Here is a 26,478-nt window from a genome sequence, read left to right on the forward strand (position 1 = left end):
CTGGGTCCCGCAGCCCAGCTGGCAGAGCTGATCCAAGAAACAACTGAGTGACCGAGAACCTCTTATACTTATGTTTTTACTTGACAGATTTGAGTACTGCTAGTATGGTGAGCTTCCATCACTGGTTGCCATGCCAAACCTCAGGGAAGATTCTGTCTCCTTGTTTCCATCCCATGGAACAACTAAGCTTTGTCGACTTCTCACCACCTGAAGGTAATGGCTCTTCGGCTGGAGCATTCCCAATTAGTGCTTTCATGCAGGGTGCATTGCTGGATGAATAATTATAAAAACAGTCACTCTAATTCCGGAAACATTTTAAGTGGTCTCTCTGAACCTTCCTGTTCCAGAGTTACACCTATTTGAATTTGTGGGTGACTCTAGTTCCCAATCTAGGCTGATGAGAAGTTATTTGATATGAAATGAAATTAAATTTTAATTTATAAAGCGCACTATTACCCAAAGGTGTTTAGGCACTAGTGCTCTAACAAGGAGGGAAAAAGGAGAGGAGAAGACTGAGAAGGGAAAAGAGAGCTAGGGAATAGAAGCGGTACTTATTAAAAAGCCAAGTTTTTAGGGTTTACGACTTTACGGAAAGAGAGAAGCTCTGACTTTTTCTTAAGATCTTGCAGCATAGAATTAAATAGCCTGTCTGTGTCCGCTACAAAACGTCCGCTACCACAGGTGGCTGTTTTAGCTTTGGGAATCATAGATTAAATGCCAATGAAGATTGCAAATGTCTGTTGGGGACATACCATTGAAATCTATGTATATAAAATATTCAGGTCCGTAGCCATGCAATGCCTTGAAGGCAATGCTTAGGGATTTGAATTCAATCCGTTTATCATCAAAATAAACTCCTAGATTTTTTACCTTGGTAACTGGGGAGGGGAGGTTTCCCATTTCCTGTAACCACCAATGGGGAGACCAAAAAGAGGTATTCCTTCCGAACAGCAGGACCTCTGTCTTCCGAGAGTTTAACTTCAGACAGTTGCTTGACATCCAGTTCCCAATTTCGTGCATACAGTCTTGGAATCTGGAAGCTGTGTCCTCTGGGCCACTCGCCAGTGATACCACTATTTGAGTGTCATCTGCGTATGACGCTACTGTGAGGCTGTAAGACTATAAGTTTGGCCAAGAGAGTTACATAAAGATTAAAAAGGGCCGGGCTTCAACTGTGCTTTGGCATACTCACTACCCTTCTATGTCGCTGGTGCTACCTTTGTCCCAGTTTGGTAGTGAATTTTTGAGAGCACTGTTTTTTGGGTTCATTTAACAAACTCCTCCATACTGGCTCAAACCACCTGACTTCTCCATCTGTGTACAAAGTGCCACTGGAATCCATATATTGTATGCCACCCTGTATCTCTTCTGCCCGTTTACTAACTAAGATAAACAAGCATTTTTAAAACGGGGCAACCAAGCCCTTCTCAACAGACCTATATTGCCACCTAAACCCAATTTGGTATGAAAGTGTGGCACGAATTAGTTAATAGTGTTTGCCATTATATCTGCACCCCAGGTTATTTTGTGTACATTTTACATATCTGTACATAAACAATCAATCAATCAAAGCATTTATATAGCGCACTACTTACCCGGAGGGTCTCAAGGCGCTGGGGAGGGGGGTCCGCTACTGCTCGAACAGCCAGGTCTTGAGCTGCTTCCTGAAGGAGAGGTGGTCTTGGGTCAGGCGGAGGTGGGTCGGGAGGGAGTTCCAAGTCTTGGCGGCCAGGTAGGAGAAGGAACTTCCTCCTGTTCTGGCTCTTCGGATGCGGGGGACGGCGGCGAGGGCGTGGCTGGTCGATCGGAGCTGGCGGGTGGGAGTGTAGAAGTTGAGGCGGCTGTTGAGGTATCTTGGCCCATGGTTGTGTAGGGCTTTGTGAGCGTGGGTGAGGAGACGGAAGGTGATTCTCTTGTTGACCGGGAGCCAGTGCAGTTCTCTCAGGTGTCCGGAGATGTGGCTGTGTCGGGGGATGTCGAGGATGAGTCTTCCTGAGGCGTTCTGGATCCTTTGGAGTCTCTTCTGGAGCTTGGCGGTGGTTCCGGCGTAGAGGGCGTTGCCGTAGTCAAGTCGGCTGGTGACGAGGGCCTGGGTGACCGTCTTCCTGGTCTCGGTCGGGATCCACCGGAAGATCTTACGTAGCATGCGCAGGATACTGAAGCAAGACGAGGAGACGGCGTTGACTTGTCTGGTCATGGAGAGGGAGGAGTCCAGGATGAAGCCCAGGTTGCATGCGTGGTCTGTCGGTTTGGGTGCGCTGCCCAGGGCGGGGGGCCACCAGGAGTCGTCCTAGGCGGAGGGTGAGGAGCCCAGGATGAGAACTTTCGTCTTGTCTGAGTTCAGTTTCAGGCGGCTGGTCGTCATCCACTCAGCTACGTCTGTCATCCCTTCGTGTAGGTTGGCTCTGGCGGTGGCGGGGTCGTTGGTGAGGGAGAGGATCAGCTGAGTGTCGTCAGCGTAGGAGATGATGTTGAGGTTGTGTTGGCGTGCGATGGCCGCAAGGGGGCTCATGTAGACATTGAAGAGGGTGGGGCTGAGCGAGGAGCCCTGAGGGATGCCGCAGATGACTTCGGTGGCTTCTGATCGGAACGGGGGTAGGCGGACTCTGTGTTCTTCCGGCGAGGAAGGAGATGATCCACTCCAGTGCCTTCTCCTGGATTCCGACGTTGCTGAGGCGCTTCACTAGGGTGCGGTGGCAGACAGTGTTGAATGCCGCGGAGAGGTCCAGGAGGATGAGGGCCGCTGTTTCTCCGTTGTCGAGCATGGCTCGGATGTCATCGGTGGCTGCGATCAGGGCGGTCTCGGTGCTGTGGTTGGCCCGGAAGCCAGACTGCGAGAGGTCGAGGGATCCGTTCGTCTCGAGGAAGGCGGCCAGCTGCTTTTTGACGGTCTTCTCGATGACTTTGGCCGGAAACGGGAGGAGCGAGATGGGGCGGTAGTTTTTGAGTTCGGTGGGGTCCGCTGATGGTTTCTTCAGTAGAGCGCTGAGTTCGGCGTGCTTCCAGCTCTCAGGGAAGGTTGCGGTGTCGAAAGAGGTGTTGATGATGTCCCGCAGGTGGGGTGCGATGACAGCATCGGCCTTGTTGAAGACGTGGTGAGGGCAGGGGTCGGTTGGAGATCCGGAGTGGATGGTGTTCATCGTGCGGATGGTGTCTTTGGTGCTGATCGGGGTCCAGGCGCGGAGTGTGGTGGTGGGGGGCGTAGATGCGGTCGTGGGGAGCGTTGGTGTGCTGAAGCTGTTGTGAATGTCAGCGATCTTGTTGTGGAAGTAGGAGGCGAGGGAGTTGCAGAGGTCTTGAGATGGGGTGATGTCGTTGTTTCCGGCGTTGGGGTTGGAGAGCTCTTTGACGATGTTGAAGAGTTCCTTGCTGTTGTGTGCGTTGTTGTCCAGTCGTTCCTTGAATGCAGTTTTCTTGGTGGCGTGGATCAGTTGGTGGTGTTTTCGGGTGGCGAGCTTGAGGGTGGTCATGTTGTCTGGTGTTGGGTCTCTGCGCCAGGCTCTCTCGAGGGCTCGGCAGTTCTTCTTGGAGCTCTTGAGTTCGTCGGTGAACCAAGGTGCTTTCTTAATGCCGGGTCTGCTAGGCGGGGTCCTCAGTGGGGCGAGGTTGTCTGCGCAGCTGCTGATCCATTTCGTGAGGTTGTCGGCGGCTTGGCTGGGGTCCGCAGAGCTGGTGGGGGGGTGCTGGGTCAGGGATGCGGCGAGCTGGTCGGCTGTGATCTTGTTCCAGCTTCTGCGTGCGACTTGTTGCGGGTGGTGGTGGACCGTTGTTCTTCTGAAGCTGAAGTGGATGCAGCTGTGGTCCGTCCAGTGGAGTCCGGTGGCGTGGCTGAAGACGATGTCCTTGCTGGATGAGAAGACGGGGTCGAGTGTGTGTCCGGCGTAGTGGGTGGGGGTGGTTACCAGCTGCTTGAGACCGAGGTTGGCGAGGTTGTCCAGCAGGGTGGTGGTGTTGCGGTCGTTGTTGTTCTCCAGGTGGAAGTTGAGGTCCCCGAGGAGGATGTAGTCGGCGGAGGGGAGGGCGTGCGGGCTGATGAAGTCGGCGATGTCTTCGCTGAATTGTGTGCGTGGTCCCGGGGGGATGTAGATGAGGGTGCCTCTGAGGGTGGTCTTGGGGTCGGTGTGGATCTGGAAGTGCAGGTGTTCGGCGGTGGTCAGGGTGTCGTTGGTGTTGGTCGTGATGCGGATGGTGTTCCTGTGGATGATGGCGATGCCTCCTCCTGTCTGGTTGCCGCGGTCCCTCCGGGTGATCTTGTATCCGTCCGGGATGGTGATGGCAATGTCGGATGCTGAGGAGGCGTTCATCCAGGTTTCCGTGAGGAAGGCGACGTCTGGAGATGTGGTGTCGAGCAGGTTCCAGAGTTCCACGTCTGTGGACGGAGCGGGTGTTGAGCAGGATGCACTTCAGGTGGTTGCTGCTGGTGCTCGGCGTGGCGGGTGCGGTGCGGGACCGGATGCAGGTGAACTTGCAGGAGTGGCAGCTGAAGGGTCCGTGGGTTCGTCTTGGGGTGGCTCGGTAGCATCCCGGGATCCGGCCGGGGTTGAGTGCGTTGAGTTCGGTGGTGTTATAGGTCCGGCGGGGGGGTTGGTGTCTGCGGGGGCTAGGGGTTCTGGCGCTGGGCAGGGGCCAGGCGTGGACGGACGCAGACGGGCTTGCCTTTGGCGCGCCTTCAGCGCGCTTAGGGCGCGCACGCTGCGCGTCAACGCTGCGCGTTTACCCCTCTGCCATATGAGGCGAGTGGGGGGGCCGGAGCGAGGGAGGAGCAGCTGGGAGGCGGGAGCGGGGCGGCGAATGGGAAGGGTCCCTGGTGGACGGGGGCGGGGCCGCAGGGGAGCAGCGGCGGGGAGCGGGGAGGTGGCGGGAAATGCGGCGGGGGCACAGCAAGAGGGAAACAGCGAACAACAAATAAACAGAGGACAATGGCTGGGCACAGTAAGGGCAACAAGGGAACAAACTAAATATAACAGGAGACAGTGGCTGGGCACGATACGGGCAACGGAGGATAAAACAACAGTCAGCGGGGAAACAAACTGGAAATCACAGGAGACAGTAGCTGGGCACGATACGGGCAACGGAGGATAAAACAACAGTCAGCGGGGAAACAAACTGGAAATCACAGGAGACAGTGGCTGGTCACGAAGCGGGCAACAGGGGAGAAAACAACAGTCAGCAGGTGAAGAGCAATGCTGCGCTATGGAGGCGGATACCACACCAGTGGTCAGGAGCACAGCTGCGGGCAGTGGCGGGATCGGGGCAGCCTGGGCTCACTTACGGGGAGTGTGCGCGGTGCATGGTGTGACCGGCCCAGAGGGTCAGAGGTCACTGCACACCACTGCGTGCACTCCTCCCTATAAGGTCCAGTGGGAGGGAGGAGCAGCTGGGAGGCGGGGAGCGGGGCGGCGAATGGGAAGGGTCCCAGGTGGACAGGGGCGGGGCCGCAGGGGAGCAGCGGGGAGGTGGCGGGAAACGCGGCGGGGGCACAGCAAGAGGGAAACAGCGAACAACAAATAAACAGAGGACAATGGCTGGGCACAGTAAGGGCAACAAGGGAACAAACTAAATATAACAGGAGACAGTGGCTGGGCACGATACGGGCAACGGAGGATAAAACAGTCAGCGGGGAAACAAACTGGAAATCACAGGAGACAGTGGCTGGTCACGAAGCGGGCAACAGGGGAGAAAACAACAGTCAGCAGGTGAAGAGCAGTGCTGCGCTATGGAGGCGGATACCACACCAGTGGTCAGGAGCACAGCTGCGGGCAGCGGCGGGATCAGGGCAGCCTGGGCTCACTCACGGGGAGTGTGCGCGGTGCGTGGTGTGACCGGCCCAGAAGGTCAGAGGTCACTGCACACCACTGCGTGCACTCCTCCCTATAAGGTCCAGTGGGAGGGAGGAGCAGCTGGGAGGCGGGAGTGGGGCGGCGAATGGGAAGGGTCCCAGGTGGACGGGGCGGGGCCGCAGGGGAGCAGCGGCGGGGAGCGGGGAGGTGGCGGGAAACGCGGCGGGGGCACAGCAAGAGGGAAACAGCGAACAACAAATAAACAGAGGACAATGGCTGGGCACAGTAAGGGCAACAAGGGAACAAACTAAATATACCAGGAGACAGTGGCTGGGCACGATACGGGCAACGGAGGATAAAACAACAGTCAGCGGGGAAACAAACTGGAGATCACAGGAGACAGTGGCTGGGCACGATACGGGCAACGGAGGATAAAACAACAGTCAGCGGGGAAACAAACTGGAAATCACAGGAGACAGTGGCTGGTCACGATGCGGGCAACAGGGGAGAAAACAACAGTCAGCAGGTGAAGAGCAGCGCTGCGCTACGGAGGCGGATACCACACCAGTGGTCAGGAGCACAGCTGCGGGCAGCGGCGGGATCGGGGCAGCCTGGGCTCACTCACGGGGAGTGTGCCGGTGCGTGGTGTGATCGGCCCAGAGGGTCAGAGGTCACTGCACATAGCAGTAACATATTTATGGCGAGATCTGTTAACCAAACAGTTATTGAGATAGCATAATCTAAAGAAATGATGAACTTTCATGTATAAATTCAGCAATAAGAGAACTTCAGGCAAAAATCAAGAATTGCTTTGTTACCACCCCCCCTTCGCGTCCAGGATTCAGTGAGAGAGCTTCTATAGGCTGGGCTATTCTAGTTAAGATGCCCCATTGTGTTCTTTAATGTAAATAAATACCTGTAAAGACAAACCATATAAGGACACCAAAGTAATCCAGCGAATTTGCTTGGGTCCTTCTTTACCTGGGTTTCAAAGCATCTGTGACCTCTTGGAGTCAGGCTTGACAGCTGCGTGACCTCTCCCTCCTTAACTTACCTTTCCCACTCTAACTTGTGTTTTCTTTTTCAAATATGTGTAATTTGTTTTTGTATCAAATGGCCAACAAGGATAAAATGTGAATAATAATTAGAGCCCAGTTGCCGAAACATTGACTACAAAGGCAGGAAGTGTCATCTTTTGCAAAGGAAATTGGGCTAATGTTTCACTGATGGCCAATCAAGTATTACATTGTTTCTTTTTAAGCCTCTTGTTTATTTCAAATTGCAAGCAGAGAACAAGTTACAAATAAAACATAAAATGAGATATAAGTCAATTGGTCTGATTCTCTTTCTACTCTCGATGTTCCCTTGAAGTTTTTCATGTTTGTCTCCCTGGTTTCAACACATACCCCAGGCATGCAAAAACAAACCTATCTTCATCTCAATAAGCTGCTATCTTTTTGCTTTCATATATTGGGCTTGAATAACTGGTTGTGGCTTTCTACACCTTGAATAGAAAAAGAGAAGACATGCACCTGAATCAAGCAGATATTTGGTTCATGAAATCCATGTGAGGAAGATGTGTGCAATACATCACTCTTCAATGCACAAACTGGAGTTGATGTGCCTCAAGTGAATAAGTTGATCTCTTTAGAACTGGGCTTTTGTTCCACTTATATTCGAGGATCTTCTGATACAACAATATTTTTGTACATTTTTTTAGCTATCGAATAGCAAAAATAAAGTGGTTTAACGTTAGTCCAAAGGGCATGAAAAAACATTGGATGTGCTAGATTGAGGTGCACTGGCAGAGCTGTGTGTAGTCCCCACTGCTCAGTAGCATCCAGTACTGCAGAGCTGTGTGTCGTTCCCAGTAATGGTTTAGCAGGTCAGGGTCTGTTTGAAGAGCTGGGTAGAGGTACTGAAAAACAGGGGTGGTGTCCAAAACAAAAGTTTGACTGGAGCATCACACTGTGCCAGATTTCTTTATCACTCCAAGCCTCTCTTCTTTCTTGATCAAGAATGTGAAACCCGTTTTGCCTCTCTGTAATCTCATTGCTTTTATTTTCTAGTTGGATCCATGAGCGTGCAGTAAATGGCCTGAAGCTTCTGGCTACACCAAAATGTCTCACAGAACGCGAGAAGCTCGTAAACTCTACATCGCCACCCAAGACAACCATGGCAGTGACAAAACTGAAGGCAACGTGAAGATCCCACGAGGCAGCCTGCTGGCCGAGGATGCCAGGTCCAATGGCAGTAATCGAAACAAAGCAACTGGCATGTGGGCCAAGGTACTGGACACTGACCGTCTGCTGCAGGTGGAGCTGCGGGGCCTACTGGAGGTGAGCGAGCGCACGGCTGGGCTGCTGGAGGCTGTCACAGACTGTGATGAGCGACTGGCGCTACTGGCCTCTCCCCGTCAGCTTCAGAGGCTCAGTGAGATACAAAAAGGGGACTGGGTGCATGTCCAGACATCCTCTTCCTCACGCGAGAAGGTCCTTGGAGTGGTGCGCTACTGTGGGCCAATGGGCAAGTCAAGTGGCAATTCCGGGATTGTATTTGGTGTCGAGCTCATGGTAAGTACCTTTTTGTTTTTACTCAAATTCTGGAAACACTGTTTAAGGCATAATCATAAATGCAATGCACATGGAGGTGAATCCTTTCCTTCCCGTGGACAAAGGCTTTTAATCTAGGACACTCCGTTTACTCTGATCGGGACATGAATCCCTTTAACGTAATCTGTTGGAACGGGACTCCCTCAGTGTATCTGTTCGGAGATCCATGCACACAAACAGAACATTATTTAAATGATATGTAGGATATACACCTGCCATATTGCAGGTAAGTAGATCAGATTTTTTACATCGCAGGTAAGAAAAGTGTTTTGTGTTTTACTTGCCTTTATCTTTGGCACCAGTTGACAAATCTTCGGAAAAAAAATCCCCAAAAAGTGTGCCGGTCATTCTAGTTGGACATGGAAAGTTTCAGGGTGATCCGTCAAGCAGGGCTGACAAATGGGGGAAAGGTGTTTAAAGAAAAAAACAAAGTGTGTTCCCCATGTTAATTCCCATAGAGTCCTTAGTCATTCCTGCAGCCCAAACCGCTAGACAGAATTACTCCAAATTTGTCCGAAAGGTAGCTTTTGGTCCTCAGATTACGCGTTGTCATTTAGTGTACATCCGTTCAGTAGTTTGCGAGATGTTAAAGGAAATCCAATTTTGTATATCTACGTTCGTGAAGGCTTCACATATAATGAGAGCTCTGATTGGCTGCCAACACTTCAACCAGGAAGTGTTGGCAGCCATCTTGGAACTGTTTTTTTTTAGTCCCCCCAAAAAAACACACAAACAAAAGAAACAGGGACAGGGTAGGGATACTTTAACGCCCTAGCCTTGACCACGCCTGGGCAGAAATTGTTTTTTAAGTTCACGGCGAAATTCATGAATTTTCTCAACTTAGCTGTGGAAGAGAAAAAACACGGTCTCCTGTGCTTGTTTTTAATGTAGCCCCCGTGTGGGCCAGGTCCCGGGGCATGCAGACATTTATAAAACATTAAGGTGTGCGCATGGGGCGCCCCTTCAAGGGCTTATTTATGCCCCGGGGCACTTGTTAATTATAATCAGGTGGCCCTCACGGATCTCCCCCCACCCCCTCGAGTACGCCAACCTCCCTGGGGCTATAAGTAGACTGGGGGAGCCATGCAGACTCCCCCAGGGACCACCACCTCCCGGGCCAATTTTATTTTTAAAGAAAAGGGAGGGGTGCCACGCACCCCCCTCCTGGGCCATACATGGTCCCGGGGACCACCACCTCCTCGTGGAAGGCCCTAGAGTAACAAAGGAAGGGGGCCGCGTGACCGCCCTCCTGGACCCATATATGAACCTGGGGACTGCCATACCCCAGGCCCGGCTCCTGCTATCTCCCGAGGTGCCCACCCTCGGGAGATAGCTGTTTGCTTTTGCTTGGCAGGAGTTGTGACAACTCCTTCTAAGCAAAGCAAACACTCTGCTTCCAGCAAGCAGGAGCTATCAAAGTGCTCCCACTTGCTGGAAGCAAAGTTTTCATCTCTTTCCATGCCCATGCGGACAGGGAAAGAAATAAAACGATTGCTCTTGCATGTAGGGAGCTACATTTCCAGCATCTCCAGGTGTGCAAGCGTATTGTCGGCTTCCGCAGATGGCAGGGGGCTGGCTGGGACCGCGGGGGCCTTGAGGATTCCCCTGCAGTCCCATAGCACACTGGGAGCCCTTGGTGGGCTCTAGGGCACCCAGGGATTCGTGCCCAGCCCTGGGGGATGGGGACCCCAAGACTGAAATGGGTGAGTGGCTCCATTAATGAGTGAATGGTTGTGCTAGTACCTGAATGGGTCTTGTGAATGGGTATGTGTGTGGTTGTGTGAGTGGGTGTATGATAGGTTGTATAGGGGTGTGAGTGGTTCTGTGGATAATGCCATCAGTGATGTCACTGATCATATCATGAGTGATGTAATATTTAAGCTCATAAGCAATGCGTTGCAGGGCGTAAGTTATAGTTAGCTCAAGCAATTAGAACTCCTGAAGTTCACTGGTTTTGTACAAATGAAATCTTAGCCTAACTGTGACCTTTTTTTTTTCCAGTGAATATATATATTCACATATATATATTAGAAATGTCCTGAAAAAACTAAAGGTTAAAGGTACGTTATAGTTGGGTGAAAATGTCACTTAAAATACATAGTTTTAAATGGAATAAAAAGCTCAACTTCATCAGTGATAGTTATCTCAAGTAACTATAACTTTCGCCCCGTCCTACACAGTGTTGTCAAGAATGATATAATTTCGGATGTTTTGGTGATGATATCATAGAATATGTCATGAGCGATGTAATATGGGAAGTAATTTACTGTGCATGACAAGGGTGCGAGTTATAGTTACTTTACTGTGGTGTACAACAAAGGTGTCCCCTGATTACTTTAAGACCCAAGAGGAGGGGGAAAAAGACAAAAACAGAGAAAACCTCTTAGCTGGCCTATCTAATTTTTACCTAGGTAATCACTCTAAACAAACATTACCCCTTAACATGAATTCTCACTGCACACAAAGTTTTTCTTTTATTTATTTATCAAAATTATTTTTTCTTTTCTTAAAATATCAAAAACTTTTTAGAGATATAATTTATATAGAGTTCACAAAAACATTTACACATACGACAGAGTCATAATGTCATTTCAATTTACAAAAAGGCCATTAATGGCTTCTGTTGATTTAGAGACAAATATGTAGAACACCATCAACCTTCCAATCTCACCTTTGATAAATAAATAAAAGAAAAAAGAAAAACTTTGTGTGCAGTGAGAATTCATGTTAAGGGGTAATGTTTGTTTAGAGTGATCACCTAGGTAAAAATTAGATAGGCCAGCTAAGAGATAGTTACTTTACTGCACATGTTATAGTTACTTATTTTACAGCTCGGCGTTGATGGCACTGTGCTAATCCTAGATTTAAACACTTTGCTGTCGGAATGTGTAGTATCCTTTATTATAAGTGTTGTGTACAGTATTCTGTATTATAGCTAACACTGATATGTATTCTGGTTGTTCCTAGTGATAGAATGTTTACACTTGAAACAAGTCAGTTAGAGAAAGCCTGATCTGGCTTGACGGTGGCTGTGCTGCTGAGGCTGAAGTGTTCACTATCCAAATTAATAGACCATCCTCAATCATCCATCTACTGCTACCTCCGTACTTCATTTCATTGACGACAACTTGGAGAAGAGCGGACCCACTCATTGGATGATAAACACTTCAACTCTACTTTCTTATTCAAATTTTGGACACCTAATTTAGAAAAGCTGCAACCTACATCTCATTAACTTGGACAACCTCTTCACCTGAACAATACAACCACCACCACACCGTGAGTTTAACTCCCTTCACTCACCTTTCACGAAGCAATCTTCAAGCCTCAAGACGCTCTTTCTTTTAAGTAAGGAGAATAGGTGATTGCTTTGAGACTTGCGGACTTGTTTGTTTTTGTTCCTCCCTGTGTCCCCTTTGAGCCCTTTGTTTTGGCTCTGGGGTACAGGCAAATCTTTTTATTTATTTTTGCACGCTCGACCCCTTACGGCGATTTCTTTGGCGAGTGAGCCTGCACGAAGACTCCTCTGTGCCCGCTTTCTTTCTCGTGCTGAACGCAAGCACGCGCGACTCCTCCACAACGACCTCCTTGCCTGTGCGAGGACATCGCTGAGCGTGCTCCCATTCTTGAGGTAAACGTAAGGAGCCTGGACGTTCACTCCGTCTCTGCTGTAGTGTTACGTGCGGCCATCGTGTAGATGTTTCATCACTTACTGTTACCTGGTTGCTTAGCTACTTGGATGCTTTGTTCACGTCATGCCGTAATGTAATGTGCGGCCATCTTAAAGTCACTTTTCAAGTTGTTGATACTGTGTTACTTTGCAACGTCGTTTCTCTTCTGTTTTGTGCAGCTATTGTCCCCATACGCACAGCTTCCCTGCGTTGCCTAGTGACTTCATTTGAGGCTCCTTGTGTACAGCTGATTTTCCACCGCTGATACACACAGCATTTCTATGTTTCCTATCTCTTTGCGTACAGCTGTTTTTGCCATCGCGATACGCACAGCCTACTCTCTCTGTCTTTACAGACTACTGCATGTAGCTTATTTATTGATTGCTGATGCACACAGATTGCTTATACTAGTTACTACGTGCATCCTCCTTACTCTACTGCAATTAACAGTTGATGTTGCAAGTGCTCACAGCCTCTTCTACCGACCGCTGATGTGCACAGCTTGTTAATCTATATTTTCGTGCTAGCAGCTTATTCTGCTGCAATTAACATTTAGTATCTGCAACTGCATCTTATTCTACAACAAGTAACCGTTGGTGTTCACTATTGCACACAGCCACAGTTTATTTAGTTCTTTTATTATGTTTCTGCACCTTATCCTACTACAAATAACATTTAGTGCTATCACACCCAGCTCCATCTAAAAGGTCATAACTTTGTTAGTCCTTCATTTCCGACACCATGCAGAATGTTCCTCCATCTTTTTCTTATGAGTCCTGGGGAACCTCAAATTCCATGGAAAAAATGGAAGAACGTTTTTATAAGTTATGCAAGGATGTGTGGAACGACTTAAGTGCAGAATGGCTTTATTACTTTTTTGTCTTGGCTCTGAAGGCCAAGAAGTTTTTTCTGCATCTTTCTGAGTTGTCTGCAGAATTAAGCAATGGCTTAAAAGAATATGAAATATGTATAAAGAAATTAGATTAACATTACTTACCTAAAGTTTCAAGGGTTTTGGAAAGGTACCAATTTGGAAAGCGTATGCAGAGGTCAGACAGATCTGTTGAGGAATATGTTTCTGTGTTAAGGAAACTGGCTTCTATGTGTTCTTTTGGTATCAACACTGAAGAAAGACCTTGTGTCCAGTTTGTTAGGATGTTGTGTAGAGAAAGCTAGAGAGAGTTTCTGGCAAAAGGATGACCTGTCTCTTTCAGAAGTTGTTACTGTTGCCAAAAAGTTTGAACATAGTAAAGCTTGTGTTGAAGAAATGAAATAAATAAAAGTAGTGTTGCATCCACAGAAGAAACAGCACAAACTGTTTAGGTTAAAAAAAAAAAAATCCCCCAAAAAATCATACATATTCCTTTAGTTGAAACGGTCTCCTAGAAACCCTTGAGGATTTCCTCACCTCAAATTGGTTGTCAATGGTGCCACTATCAGAATCTCCATTATAAAGATCATTTTCATTTCTCTTAACAACTTTCCCAACAGGATACTACAGAATGAATAAAGACTTTGTCCCTTTCTAGCTCGGTGTGAGCGGGTCTGTGCTGAACCTATGCTTATAAACTTTGCTAGAAAAACAGATATTTGTGGTGAGCAGATTGTGTGTTGCTGGTGTTGTAGGGTGCTCTATACATAATCTGCTCTCCACCTAAGCCTGGGAACTACCCAAAGTTCTCTGCTTCTTTTTTTGCACAATGTATGCGGCACTCTTTAAGCCTGAAAGGGTATTCATTTGACATATACTGGGTACTCCCTTGTGGCTGGACAAATCTAAACCACCCCCAAGAGATATAATGATAGTGAAACACTTGCCAGTGGTTGCTTTTATTCATTCCAGGTTGGCTTGGATTGTATTTAGCTGTGTCTTAAGTGGTAAAATACTCTTTTCATTTTACAGCTCCGTGTGGATCGCACTGTGCTAATCATATGCTTAAAAACTTTGCTTGAAAAACAGACATTTGAGGTGAGCAGATTCAGAGTGTCGCTGGTGTTGAAGGGGGCTCTATACAGCAGCTGCTCTCCACCTAAACTTGGGAACAACCCAGAGTTCTCTGCTTCTTTTTTGCATAATTTAGGCGGTACTCTAAACCTTAAAAGGTATTGTTTTGAGATATATATATATATATATATATATTTTTTTTTAGACGTAGTTCGTTTTGAGAAGTCCCAAAATAAGAATGGACAACACAATTCCTTCTCTCTCAAAACGTCTAAATATAATTAGCGGCTGTTGCTGCTGGCACCGGTTTTGTGAGGAAGGGATTGGCTGCAAGCGGCAACTCACAGGATATATATGGATATATATATATATATATATATATTCACTGAAAAAACCATAGGTTTCATGCATGTTATAGTTAGGAATTGGCATTTAAAAAACCTTAGAAATTCACTGAAAAAACCATAGGTTTCAGGGGCGTTATAGTTAGCTGGACATTTCCCTCGTACAAAACCCTAGTAATTCCCCTGTTATAGTTAGTTCAGCTAACTATAACTCGCGCCCCCGCAATGCACTGCTGATGACGTCACATATTACATCACTCATGACATGGTCAGTGACATCACTGATGACATCACTGATGACATCTCAAATGACATCACTGAAGGTTTTTTAAATGCCAATTCCTAACTATAACATGCATGAAACCTATGGTTTTTTCAGTGATTTTCAAAGCTTTTTTAAATGCCCATTCCTAACTATAACGCCCCTGAAACCTTTGGTTTTTTCAGTGAATTTCAAAGGTTTTTTTAAATGCCAATTCCTAACTATAACGTGCATGAAACCTATGGTTTTTTCAGTGAATTTCAAAGGTTTTTTAAATGCTAATTCCTATCTATAACTTATCTCTAAAGATATCATGTTTAATGATTTTCATAGGATTTCTATATTTTTCAAATTCAGTGTGTTTTTTTTTAAAATACTTTTTTATCACCATTTTTTAAACATATTTTTCCAATTAATTCTTTTACAAATTAAAAAATATTATTTGAACTTAATGGGTTTTTCAAACATATTTTTTTATATTTTTCAAAATATTTTTTTAACTATACGTACAAAACTTTATTTTAGATATATTTTTTTTCAATGTTTTTGGATCCGCGCACCCTAAGCGCACCGTTCACGATTCGTACGCGATAGCATCCGCGCATGGTATGCATTGGGTACGTGTTTAGTGCGCGATCGCTATGCGACTCCCAGCCTATACACGACACGTTCGATGTACGTAACGCAACGTTTACGCGCTTCCGCGATGCGTCATCTGCGTCTGATGCAGTAGGTGCGTGGATCCCGCGAAGTATTTAACATTTAAAAAAACATATCTATGTATTGCATGTGAATATTAATTGAAGACAAACTCTAAACTAGTCTTAAAACTAATGTTTTTACATCTAATCCTATATTCCTTTTAAATTCAATTTCGCGGATGCGCACTGGGTGCGTGCTGCGTAAGCGCATGGAGCGCGGATCCCATGTGACCTGCAAAAAAATAGATTTGATTGGTTCATTACACTTCCTGTTCTAACTACTGAAAGACCCCTCCCATTTCAATCATTCTTCTTTGAGCTTCTTTGGAGAACCATCTCTTTGGAGAGAAGAAGATTTTTTTAGACTAAGTATACACTTAGCTCTAACTTTTTGCAACCAAAAATGGCTTCAGGGCAGCAGGCATCACCTGCATCACCTCAAACCTCTGAGGATGAATTTTTGCCAGAGGAACCACACAAAAACGTTTTGTTTCAGTGGTGTTGGTATTTTTTACTTTTCCCGAAGGACAGAATAGGACCAATGCCACCTTGGTCACATGTAAGATTTGCAAAAGAGTCTTATCGAGAGGGGATCCTAACAAGAAATACTCTTGTGGCACGGCAAGTATGATCAAGCACATGAGGAGCCTTCATCCAAACAATCTTGCACGTGAAGAGTGCCGACGGATGAGAGACACTCCTGCTCCTGCGCCATCAACCTCATCGCAGCCGAGCACGTCAAGAGTGCATCCATCAGACCAAACCTTGGACATCCGTCCTCAATTTCAATTTTTAAAAGTGCTCTGCATTAAGTGCAATAAGACTTTGTGCTATGGCGAGCAGTCGATCGATCTTATCTGCCGCCGGCAGGAAAGTCATATTTGCTAGTTTTTTTGTTGTTTTTTTTACTGTTCCCTGAAGTTCATTGTTTGGTTTCTCCTGTTTTGTTTTTGGGGTTTTTTTTTCAGAAAAACCCAAAAAATCACAAAATTGTTCAGAAAACCCCCAAAAAATTATAAAAAAAGAAAGAAGGAAAAAAAAAAGTTCTTGTAAGAACTAACTTTCCTGGTTTAAAAAAAGAGCTAAATTTCTTTGTTAGTGTGTGAAAGTTTAGATGAATGTATGTGTAGTACGTAATTGACTGAATGAATGCATAAGTAGCGTATGGTGAATGTATAAGTGCAGAAGTATGAGGAAGTGCTGCAGCATCACACAGTAACCTCTTTAACTGCAGTGTGCTGTAGTACTTCCGAAGCACAGGCATGCAACATATGTACATAAATATGTTGCAAATCTATGCTTCTGTCTGCACGGCTGCTTAAACTGCAGCCATGTGGTGACACAGGCACCCTTGCACCATAGTGCAAGGATATCTGTGTCATGTGCTGTTTGTTTTTCTACAGGAAGACACACCTTCCTGTACAAAAACAATGAGAAAATGCATTTTTCTCCTTCAATGTATGCTGAACATTTCAGCATGCATTGAAGCTATAAAAATGTGGAGAAATTAAAACAATTCTCTTTGTTGTGCTTTCCTACACCGATTGTAGAATGGTGCACCATTCACACACATATCGAGATTCATGATTTCTGATAAATCTAGACATGTGTCTTGTTCTATGAGTATTAAGTGTAATCATGCACAACAACACTTATAGAACACCCTTTCAACGCAAAGTGGTCTAAATGATGAGGTTGTATTTACATGGAGTATAAAAAGTGCACAGAGTGCCTTTTCCTCTCTTTGTAAATATGAAAGAGTGTCTTGCACAATAACTATGTTCCAAAAAGGGACATATTTCCGTTTTTAAATTTCCTTGCGAATGATAAAAGTAAGCACAGAGTTTTGTCTACAAAGATGTTCAAAGAAGAATGATTGAAATGATTGCGGTCCTTCAACAGCTAAAAACGTGAAATATTATGAACCCCTCAAATCTCTTTTTTTGCAGGTCAAATGTTATCTGATTATGGTCAGATTTTAAAACTACATAAACAAAGTGTTCTTAGAAACATGTTTCAACTTTGTAGATTCTTGCAGGCCTCTTCATTCTGCATATTGAGACTTAGTTAAACTTACCTTCACAGTAATAGGAATAAAAAATGTTATTCATTTTTGCCTATTTTTCATTCCAATATAAATTCTTTAAAATTGCTCATTTTAAAATTTGGATCTGTGAAAGAAAATAAAATAAAAAAATTATAACCTATAATACATTTTTTACAACACAACATAATTTCCACAAAGTAATTTGTTTGCCTTTTTTGCTGTTCTCAGAATATATTGAATTTCACTCGAAATAGTGATTTCAATGGTACTCATCACTTAACAGCGGGGGAAAAAAAACAATCCGAAAGATTGTTAAAAAAAAAAAAACATACTATTCTCAGTAAAATACCAGAAAATACAAATCATACATATATGAAATGCTTACAGATTACAACATTTTATAACTTTAACTTATAAAAACTGTAAATGTTGCCACATTAAAATAATCACCGATGTGATGACCACCAAAAAGTCCATAATTCAAAAATATACCTTTCCTTGAGGCCAAATGGTATTTTTGCACTTCTTCTTTATGTAAACTGTCCAATGGTAGTTCTATTAAATTATAATAATAAATTCCTCAGAGAGTGAATTAGCTTCCTAAAACTTTGGCTTAAAAAATATTAGGTAAGAATTTTGTAATTCCCTAGGCAAACGTTGTTTGAAAACCAACGGGGCATCATTACAAAGTGTCCAGCCTTTGTCACATTTTAGATAGGCAGTGTAATGTCCAGATGTGGTGGAAGGACCATCATGGAAACATATTGCAATTGCTACAAAAGTCCTTCCTGATATTGATATTTGTGCTGCTACAAATTGTTTTATTAAAGTATCCAATTTTCTTCCATCAGCTGTACAACGTTGCATCATTAAAATTATGTATTTTCCATATTTTGTTAACAATAATGGGGATAACATTTCTGATTTACATTGGCTACACTCCATGTTTTGAATTGCACCTTTCACTAATTTATTGAAAGCCACTGATTTACAGTCTGGTAATGTTAAATACAGAAATCTCTCAGTGTCTGCATTGGTGCTACATGAAATACATGCAATTTTCACAATAATGTTCCCATTTGTAAGAAAGGCCAAAAATATTTTCTATTTCTACACCTTCATTTTCAAAAATTGTAAGCATATACATTAAAAATTCCTGCATAATTTCCTCTTGCAAACCTTCCAGATAAAAAACAACATTGACCACTACATTAGCATAGCAGTTGACACCAGAACTATTTTCAAAATGATAACCAATCTCTTCAACAGTGTCCAATTTCTTTTTACCTGCAATCACAACATTATCTTGTTCTTTTCTTTTCTTGATACCTTCAGAACAGATATTCTCTAACCTTCTTTTTCGACCAACCACACGCTTTTCAAATACAGGATATTGACCTAAATTTGGAGCATACACCCTTCTTAACCTATTCTACTCTTTTACACAGTTTGCATGTGCAGTAACCTTTGTCTCATCAAAATCAATCAAAAACAAACCAGATAATGTTCTGACTCGCGACAAAGCAACATATGCCATACCCTCTTTAAATACAGTAGATCCAATGTTCACCAATGCACTGTCTACACTTAATCCTTGAGATTTATGAATAGTCACTGCATATGCCAGAGAAAATGGAAATTGTTTCCTACGGACATATAAATCTTTAACAAGCAAAAAAAGAATTGAACAAGGATCAATTTCTTTAACTTCATCAATCTGATCAAATTTAATTTTTAAAAATTCAATTACTTATTTTTTCTGATGATTCACAAAATCCACCTCTTTGCCCATTGCACCATTAACTCAACCTTTCTCTACATCCAAATTACGCCTTAAAATTACCCGACAGTTTACACACACATACAGTGTCTTTTCCAAACCAGCAGTTTTAGATATTTTTTTTTTCTAAACAATCTAGTTTTGATCTCAACTTACCCGTTAAAATAATAGTGATTCCTTCATGTAGTATTTTATCGATGGCTTCCATTTTGACAATTTCTTCATTTTCCAATTTTAATAATTCTTCGTTGAATATTGAAAACTCATGCAGTGTCGGCATTAAGCAAATCACTGACTTATTTTTAGCAATTTCCACGTACACTTTTGCAGCAACTGCATTTTCATTTGGAAAGACATTGCAAAGTAATCGACTCTCCAAAGCTTCTTTCCCTTTTTTTGAAAGAATTCCAATTCTTATATCTTGAAGAATACTTCCATATTCAGCATCATTTGCCTGTCGCATATTTGTTGTCAGTTCTTTGTATTCAAAATTAGTCCAAATGTTCACATTACCAACACTGCCAAGAGACTTTCTAGTATCTTCATGGGCAAGTGTTTTAAATACCGGTTGTCCTTTTACCGGTGTCAGTTGCAGTAGATCTCCAAAAACTATGACGAGTTTTCCTCCAAATAACACGTCATACTCTATTTTAAGAATTTGCTGCATTCTTAAATGCACAAAGGCAAGCATCAAGTTTGAAACCATGATCACCTCATCAATAATGAGAAGTTTCATTTTCTTCAGCACTCTTGAAACTTCACAACAAGCTTCTCCAGATAGCTTGTGGTATTCCAATTTGTTCTCATGCTCTACTGGCAGCATTAGTAAACGATGTAAAGTAATTCCTTTAATGTTATGTGCTGCCAACCCAGTTGGAGCAGTGACAACACAAGACAAATGCGACTCAGTTGTTTTTTGCAGATAACTTGTAATTACTTTAATTAAGAAACTCTTTCCTGTTCCAGCTTGACCACTCACATACATTCGGATAGGTTGAAATGATGTACATGAGCACACTCTCTTTTCATGAAGTAATCCATGGTCAATCTGCTCTTTCACTTGCTGATATATTTGTTTCTCTTCAACATTTAGTTGCTCTTCCAAGTTTCCTAACTGTATTGCATCTTCTTGTGCTTGATACATTGCTGTTTCCACCTCATTCATGGCAATCGCTGCTTCATTTTCAACAATTTGTTGTCCTAGTGGATCTTGACTCAGTGCAGCAGAACTTTGACTGTCTTGAGAACTGTCTCTAGCAATCTCAGCTGCAATTGTAGCTTCTTGATCAATTTCGTCATTCAACATTTTCACATAATTTGCGAAAGCACTGCATTGTATGCTATCTTTACAAGCATTAAATGAATCTTCATAGCTGGGAAAATCTCCAAGTAATTCCAGTTCAGAACGCCATGGTTTGAACATTTGCAAAAGGGCTAAATAGTAAAATTCCCTTTTGTCAGCAGTGTCGCAACTCAGTTTTCTGTGATTAATTAAATTTCCTTTCCTTTGTTTCACCAGACATCCTTCAGAACCAATCACTCCATATTTTCCATCGTTGATGTTCTCTGTAATATTCCGTTTAAAAGTGTAGTTTTGCAACACTTCATAGAGACACATGTTCTCAAGATGATGACTTCTCTTTGGATAGTATGGGGTCGATTCCGATCCTGGATAAACCGGGTACGAACTGTCGGACGGAGCGTTTTCTCCGTCCGACTCGTACCCGGTAGAAATACCTTACAAACATGCAAGTACGATTCCTACGCAAACACCATTTGCGTACGAATCGTAAAAAGCACCGACCGAACTAAAAATACCCACAATTCTGATCCGGGACAACGCGGACGTGACGTCCGGACGGAGACAGTCAGCGTTTCATGAACCAGCAAGTACGATTCGTGCCGACATCACTCCGCACGGACAATATTTTACGGGAGCGAAAAACTGCCGGGAAATCAGGACGACGCGCACAAGGAGCACCTGTACGCGACGGACAGCCATGGACCCAAACCTACGTGTCATCCCGGCCGTCATAGCAGTCCACCTGGTGTACAGGAACCGACGCAGACACCGCAGAAGGTCAGAACAACACCCAGGGTCAAAGGGGGGGGGGGCAGGGCCAGGAAACATAACCCCCACCCAAGTCCTAAATCAAACATGCCCTGTACATACCTGACCCCCAGGGCCTGGTCACTTCGGGGGTGGGGGCGTCTCCACCAAGGCCTGCGTCCGCCACAACGGAAGTCAACATGGACGCGAACCGGCAACACAACAATTGTGGTACGCGCACCGTACCCATGCCTTAAGATCGTGGGTACGGGTCGTACCACGCCCACCCCTACGTCACCGCCACAATGGCGGTACGGCCCGTACTCACGTCCCAAAGCCATGGGTACGGGCCGTACCGCCATTCTTGGGGTGACGTAGGGGTGGCCGTGGTACAACCCGTACCCACGCCCTTAAGGCGTGGGTACGGTGCGTACCCCTACGGCACTCCAACAATGGTGGTACGGCCCGTACCCACACCCCAGAGCGTGGGTACGGCGCGTACCCCTACGTCACTGCCACAATGGCGGTACGGCCCGTACCCACGTCCCACAGGCATGGGTACGGCCCGTACCGCCATTCTTGGGGTGACGTAGGGGTGGGCATGGTACGACCCGTACCCACGCCCTTAAGGCGTGGGTACGGTGCGTACCCCTACGGCACCCCAACAATGGTGGTACGGCCCGTACCCACGCCCCCAGAGCGTTGGTACGGCCCGTACCACGCGTACCCCAACGTCACCGCCACAATGGCGGTACGGCCCGTACCCACGTCCCACAGGCATGGGTACGGCCCGTACCGCCATTCTTGGGGTGACGTAGGAATGGGCGTGGTATGACCCGTACCCACGCCCTTAAGGCGTGGGTACGGTGCATACCCCTACGGCACCCCAACAATGGTGGTACGGCCCGTACCCATGCCCCAAGACCATGGGAACAGCCCGTACCACACGTACCCCTACGTCACCGCCACAATGTCAGTACGGCCTGTACCCACGCCCCCAGAGCATGGGTACGGCCCGTACCACGCGTACCCCTATGTCACTGCCACAATGGCGGTACGGCCCGTACCCACGTCCCACAGGCATGGGTACGGCCCGTACCACCATTGCAGTGGTGATGTAGGGGTACGCTTGGTACGAGCCGTACCCACGTCCTAAAGGCATGGGTACGGTACGTACCCCTACGGCACCCCAACAATAGGGGTACGACCCATACCCATGCCTTTAGGACGTGGGTACGGCTTGTACCAAGCATACCCCCACATCACCACTGCAATGGTGCTACGAGCCGTACCCATGCCTGTGGGACGTGGGTACGGCTCGTACCACGCCAGTGGACAGACACATAGGGGTGTATGGCCATCAGCCCCAGCAGTGCCCAGACATGGGAGGGGTGGGTGCAGAGTCCTCCCAGCAGTGCCCAGACATAGGAGGGGTGGGTGCCTATCACTCCCAGCAGTGCCCAGACATAGGAGGGGTGGGTGCAGAGTCCTCCCAGTAGTGCCCAGACATAGGAGGGGTGGGTGCAGATTACTCCCAGCAGTGCCCAGACATAGGAGGGGTGGGTGCAGAGTCCTCCCAGCAGTGCCCAGACACAGGAGGGGTGGGTGCCTATCACTCCCAGCAGTGCCCAGACATAGGAGGGGTGGGTGCAGAGTCCTCCCAGTAGTGCCCAGACATAGGAGGGGTGGGTGCAGATTACTCCCAGCAGTGCCCAGACATAGGAAGGGTGGGTGCAGAGTCCTCCCAGCAGTGCCCAGACATAGGAGGGGTGGGTGCCTATCACTCCCAGCAGTGCCCAGACATAGGAGGGGTGGGTGCAGAGTCCTCCCAGCAGTCCCCAGACATAGGAGGGGTGGGTGCCTATCACTCCCAGCAGTGCCCAGGCATAGGAGGGGTGGGTGCAGAGTCCTCCCAGTAGTGCCCAGACATAGGAGGGGTGGGTGCAGAGTCCTCCCAGCAGTGCCCAGACATAGGAGGGGTGAGTGCCTATCACTCCCAGCAGTGCCCAGACATAGGAGGGGTGGGTGCAGACTCCTCCCAGCAGTGGCCAGACATAGGAGGGGTGGGTGCAGATTACTCCTAGCAGTGCCCAGACACAGGAGGGGTGGATGCAGAGTCCTCCCAGCAGTGCCCAGTCATAGGAGGGGTGGGTGTCTATCACTCCCAGCAGTGCCCAGACATAGGAGGGGTGGGTGCCTATCACTCCCGGCAGTGCCAGACATAGGAGGGGTGGGTGCAGAGTCCTCCCAGCAGTGCCCAGACATAGGAGGAGTGGGTGCAGAGTCCTCCCAGCAGTGCCCAGACACAGGAGGGGTGGGTGCCTATCACTCCCAGCAGTGCCCAGACATAGGAGGGGTGGGTGCCTATCACTCCCAGCAGTGCCCAGACATAGGAGGGGTGGGTGCAGAGTCCTCCCAGCAGTGCCCAGACATAGGAGGGGTGGGTGCAGAGTCCTCCCAGTAGAGCCCAGACATAGGAGGGGTGGGTGCAGATTACTCCCAGCAGTGCCCAGACATAGGAGGGGTGGGTGCAGAGTCCTCCCAGCAGTGCCCAGACATAGGAGGGGTGGGTGCCTATCACTCCCAGCAGTGCCCAGACATAGGAGGGGTGGGTGCCTATCACTCCCAGCAGTGCCCAGACATAGGAGGGGTGGGTGCAGAGTCCTCCCAGCAGTGCCCAGACATAGGAGGGGTGGGTGCAGAGTCCTCCCAGCAGTGCCCAGACATAGGAGGGGTGGGTGCCTATCACTCCCAGCAGTGCCCAGACATAGGAGGGGTGGGTGCCTATCACTCCCAGCAGTGCTAGACATAGGAGGGTGGGTGCAGAGTCCTCCCAGCAGTGCCCAGACATAGGAGGGGTGGGTGCAGAGTCCTCCCAGCAGTGCCCAGACATAGGAGGGGTGGGTGCAGAGTCCTCCCAGTAGTCCCCAAACATAGGAGGGGTGGGTGCAGATCACTCCCAGCAGTGCCCAGACATAGGAGGGGTGGGTGAAGAGTCCTCCCAGCAGTGCCCAGACATAGGAGGGGTGGGTGCCTATCACTCCCAGCAGTGCTAGACATAGGAGGGGTGGGTGCAGAGTCCTCCAGCAGTGCCCAGACATAGGAGGGGTGAGTGCAGAGTCCTCCCAGCAGTGCCCAGACACAGGAGGGGTGGGTGCCTATCACTCCCAGCAGTGCCCAGACATAGGAGGGGTGGGTGCAGAGTCCTCCCAGTAGTGCCCAGACATAGGAGGGGTGGGTGCAGATTACTCCCAGCAGTGCCCAGACATAGGAGGGGTGGGTGCAGAGTCCTCCCAGCAGTGCCCAGACATAGGAGGGGTGGGTGCAGAGTCCTCCCAGCAGTGCCCAGACATAGGAGGGGTGGGTGCAGAGTCCTCCCAGCAGTGCCCAGACATAGGAGGGGTGGGTGCAGAGTCCTCCCAGTAGTGCCCAGACATAGGAGGGGTGGATGCAGATTACTCCCAGCAGTGCCCAGACATAGGAGGGGTGTGTGCAGAGTCCTCCCAGCAGTGCCCAGACATAGGAGGGGTTGGTGCCTATCACTCCCAGCAGTGCCCAGACATAGGAGGGGTGGGTGCAGAGTCCTCCCAGCAGTGCCCAGACATAGGAGGGGTGGGTGCTTATCACTCCCAGCAGTGCCAAGACATAGGAGGGGTGGGTGCAGAGTCCTCCCAGTAGTGCCCAGACATAGGAGGGGTGGGTGCCTATCACTCCCAGCAGTGCCCAGACATAGGAGGGGTGGGTGCAGACTCCTCCCAGCAGTGTCCAGACATAGGAGGGGTGGGTGCCTATCACTCCCAGCAGTGCCCAGACATAGGAGGGGTGGGTGCAGATTACTCCCAGCAGAGCCCAGACATAGGAGGGGTGGGTGCACAGTCCTCCCAGCAGTGCCCAGTCATAGGAGGGGTGGGTGTCTATCACTCCCAGCAGTGCCCAGACATAGGAGGGGTGGGTGCCTATCACTCCCGGCAGTGCCAGACATAGGAGGGGTGGGTGCAGAGTCCTCCTAGCAGTGCCCAGACATAGGAGGAGTGGGTGCAGAGTCCTCCCAGCAGTGCCCAGACACAGGAGGGGTGGGTGCCTATCACTCCCAGCAGTGCCCAGACATAGGAGGGGTGGGTGCCTATCACTCCCGGCAGTGCCAGACATAGGAGGGGTGGGTGCAGAGTCCTCCCAGCAGTGCCCAGACATAGGAGGAGTGGGTGCAGAGTCCTCCCAGCAGTGCCCAGACACAGGAGGGGTGGGTGCCTATCACTCCCAGCAGTGCCCAGACATAGGAGGGGTGGGTGCCTATCACTCCCAGCAGTGCCCAGACATAGGAGGGGTGGGTGCAGAGTCCTCCCAGTAGTCCCCAGACATAGGAGGGGTGGGTGCAGATCACTCCCAGCAGTGCCCAGACATAGGAGGGGTGGGTGCAGAGTCCTCCCAGTAGTCCCCAAACATAGGAGGGGTGGGTGCAGATCACTCCCAGCAGTGCCCAGACATAGGAGGGGTGGGTGAAGAGTCCTCCCAGCAGTGCCCAGACATAGGAGGGGTGGGTGCCTATCACTCCCAGCAGTGCTAGACATAGGAGGGGTGGGTGCAGAGTCCTCCAGCAGTGCCCAGACATAGGAGGGGTGAGTGCAGAGTCCTCCCAGCAGTGCCCAGACACAGGAGGGGTGGGTGCCTATCACTCCCAGCAGTGCCCAGACATAGGAGGGGTGGGTGCAGAGTCCTCCCAGTAGTGCCCAGACATAGGAGGGGTGTTGGACAGGCCTCACAGACGGTTTGCTCCCTCCCCGCACGACAGGGCCCGAACTCCGGCCCACCTGGCATACCCCCGCGACAAGCACCCGTACTCCGTCTTCCGACGGACCCTCTGCCCTCGGACCCCTACTCATCACGGGGTCCAGCCCCACCGGCTTCCCCGGCCGGGTCAAGCCGCCCTCTTGGGCCCTGCACCGCGCGGCCGCATGGCCTCACCTCGACCCTAACCCCGGGCCTGGCCGGCCCCGACATCCCGGCACCACCATCCCCCCAGGAGGTGAGCGGACCACTTGGCAGGTCAATGGGAGAAAGAAGTACCAAGGGCTCTCCCCCGCCAGGTGCCGATCGCCCCCAGCTCCCCCAGGCACTGGCTCCACCCCCTGCTGGGTGTCTGGACACCTTCATCCCGGACCCTCCGACCTCCAAGTGCGAGGGTCCGGACATCAAAGGGCACCAGCCCTATAACTGAGGCAGCTCCGGAGCAGGAAGGCAGTTGTATCCTGGAGTCGAGAGACACCGAGTGAACTCAACCTTGACGGT

The 26,478-nt window shown here is 48.2% G+C and overlaps 1 protein-coding gene across 1 annotated transcript in view; it reads left to right on the top strand.

The window, feature by feature from the left end:
- Positions 1-7,847: 7,847 nt before the first annotated feature.
- The window catches only part of LOC146871466 (ubiquitin carboxyl-terminal hydrolase CYLD-like), an 832,861-nt gene continuing 814,230 nt past the window's right edge, over positions 7,848-26,478 (top strand). The window contains exon 1 of the mRNA XM_085651077.1: positions 7,848-8,353. Coding sequence (XP_085507203.1) covers positions 7,901-8,353 — 453 coding nt within the window. The 5' untranslated portion in view covers positions 7,848-7,900. The remainder of the gene's footprint in view (positions 8,354-26,478) is intronic.

Source organism: Triturus cristatus, chromosome 1_1 (genome assembly GCF_964204655.1).
Source record: "Triturus cristatus chromosome 1_1, aTriCri1.1, whole genome shotgun sequence".
NCBI classification, from domain to species: Eukaryota; Metazoa; Chordata; class Amphibia; order Caudata; family Salamandridae; genus Triturus; species Triturus cristatus.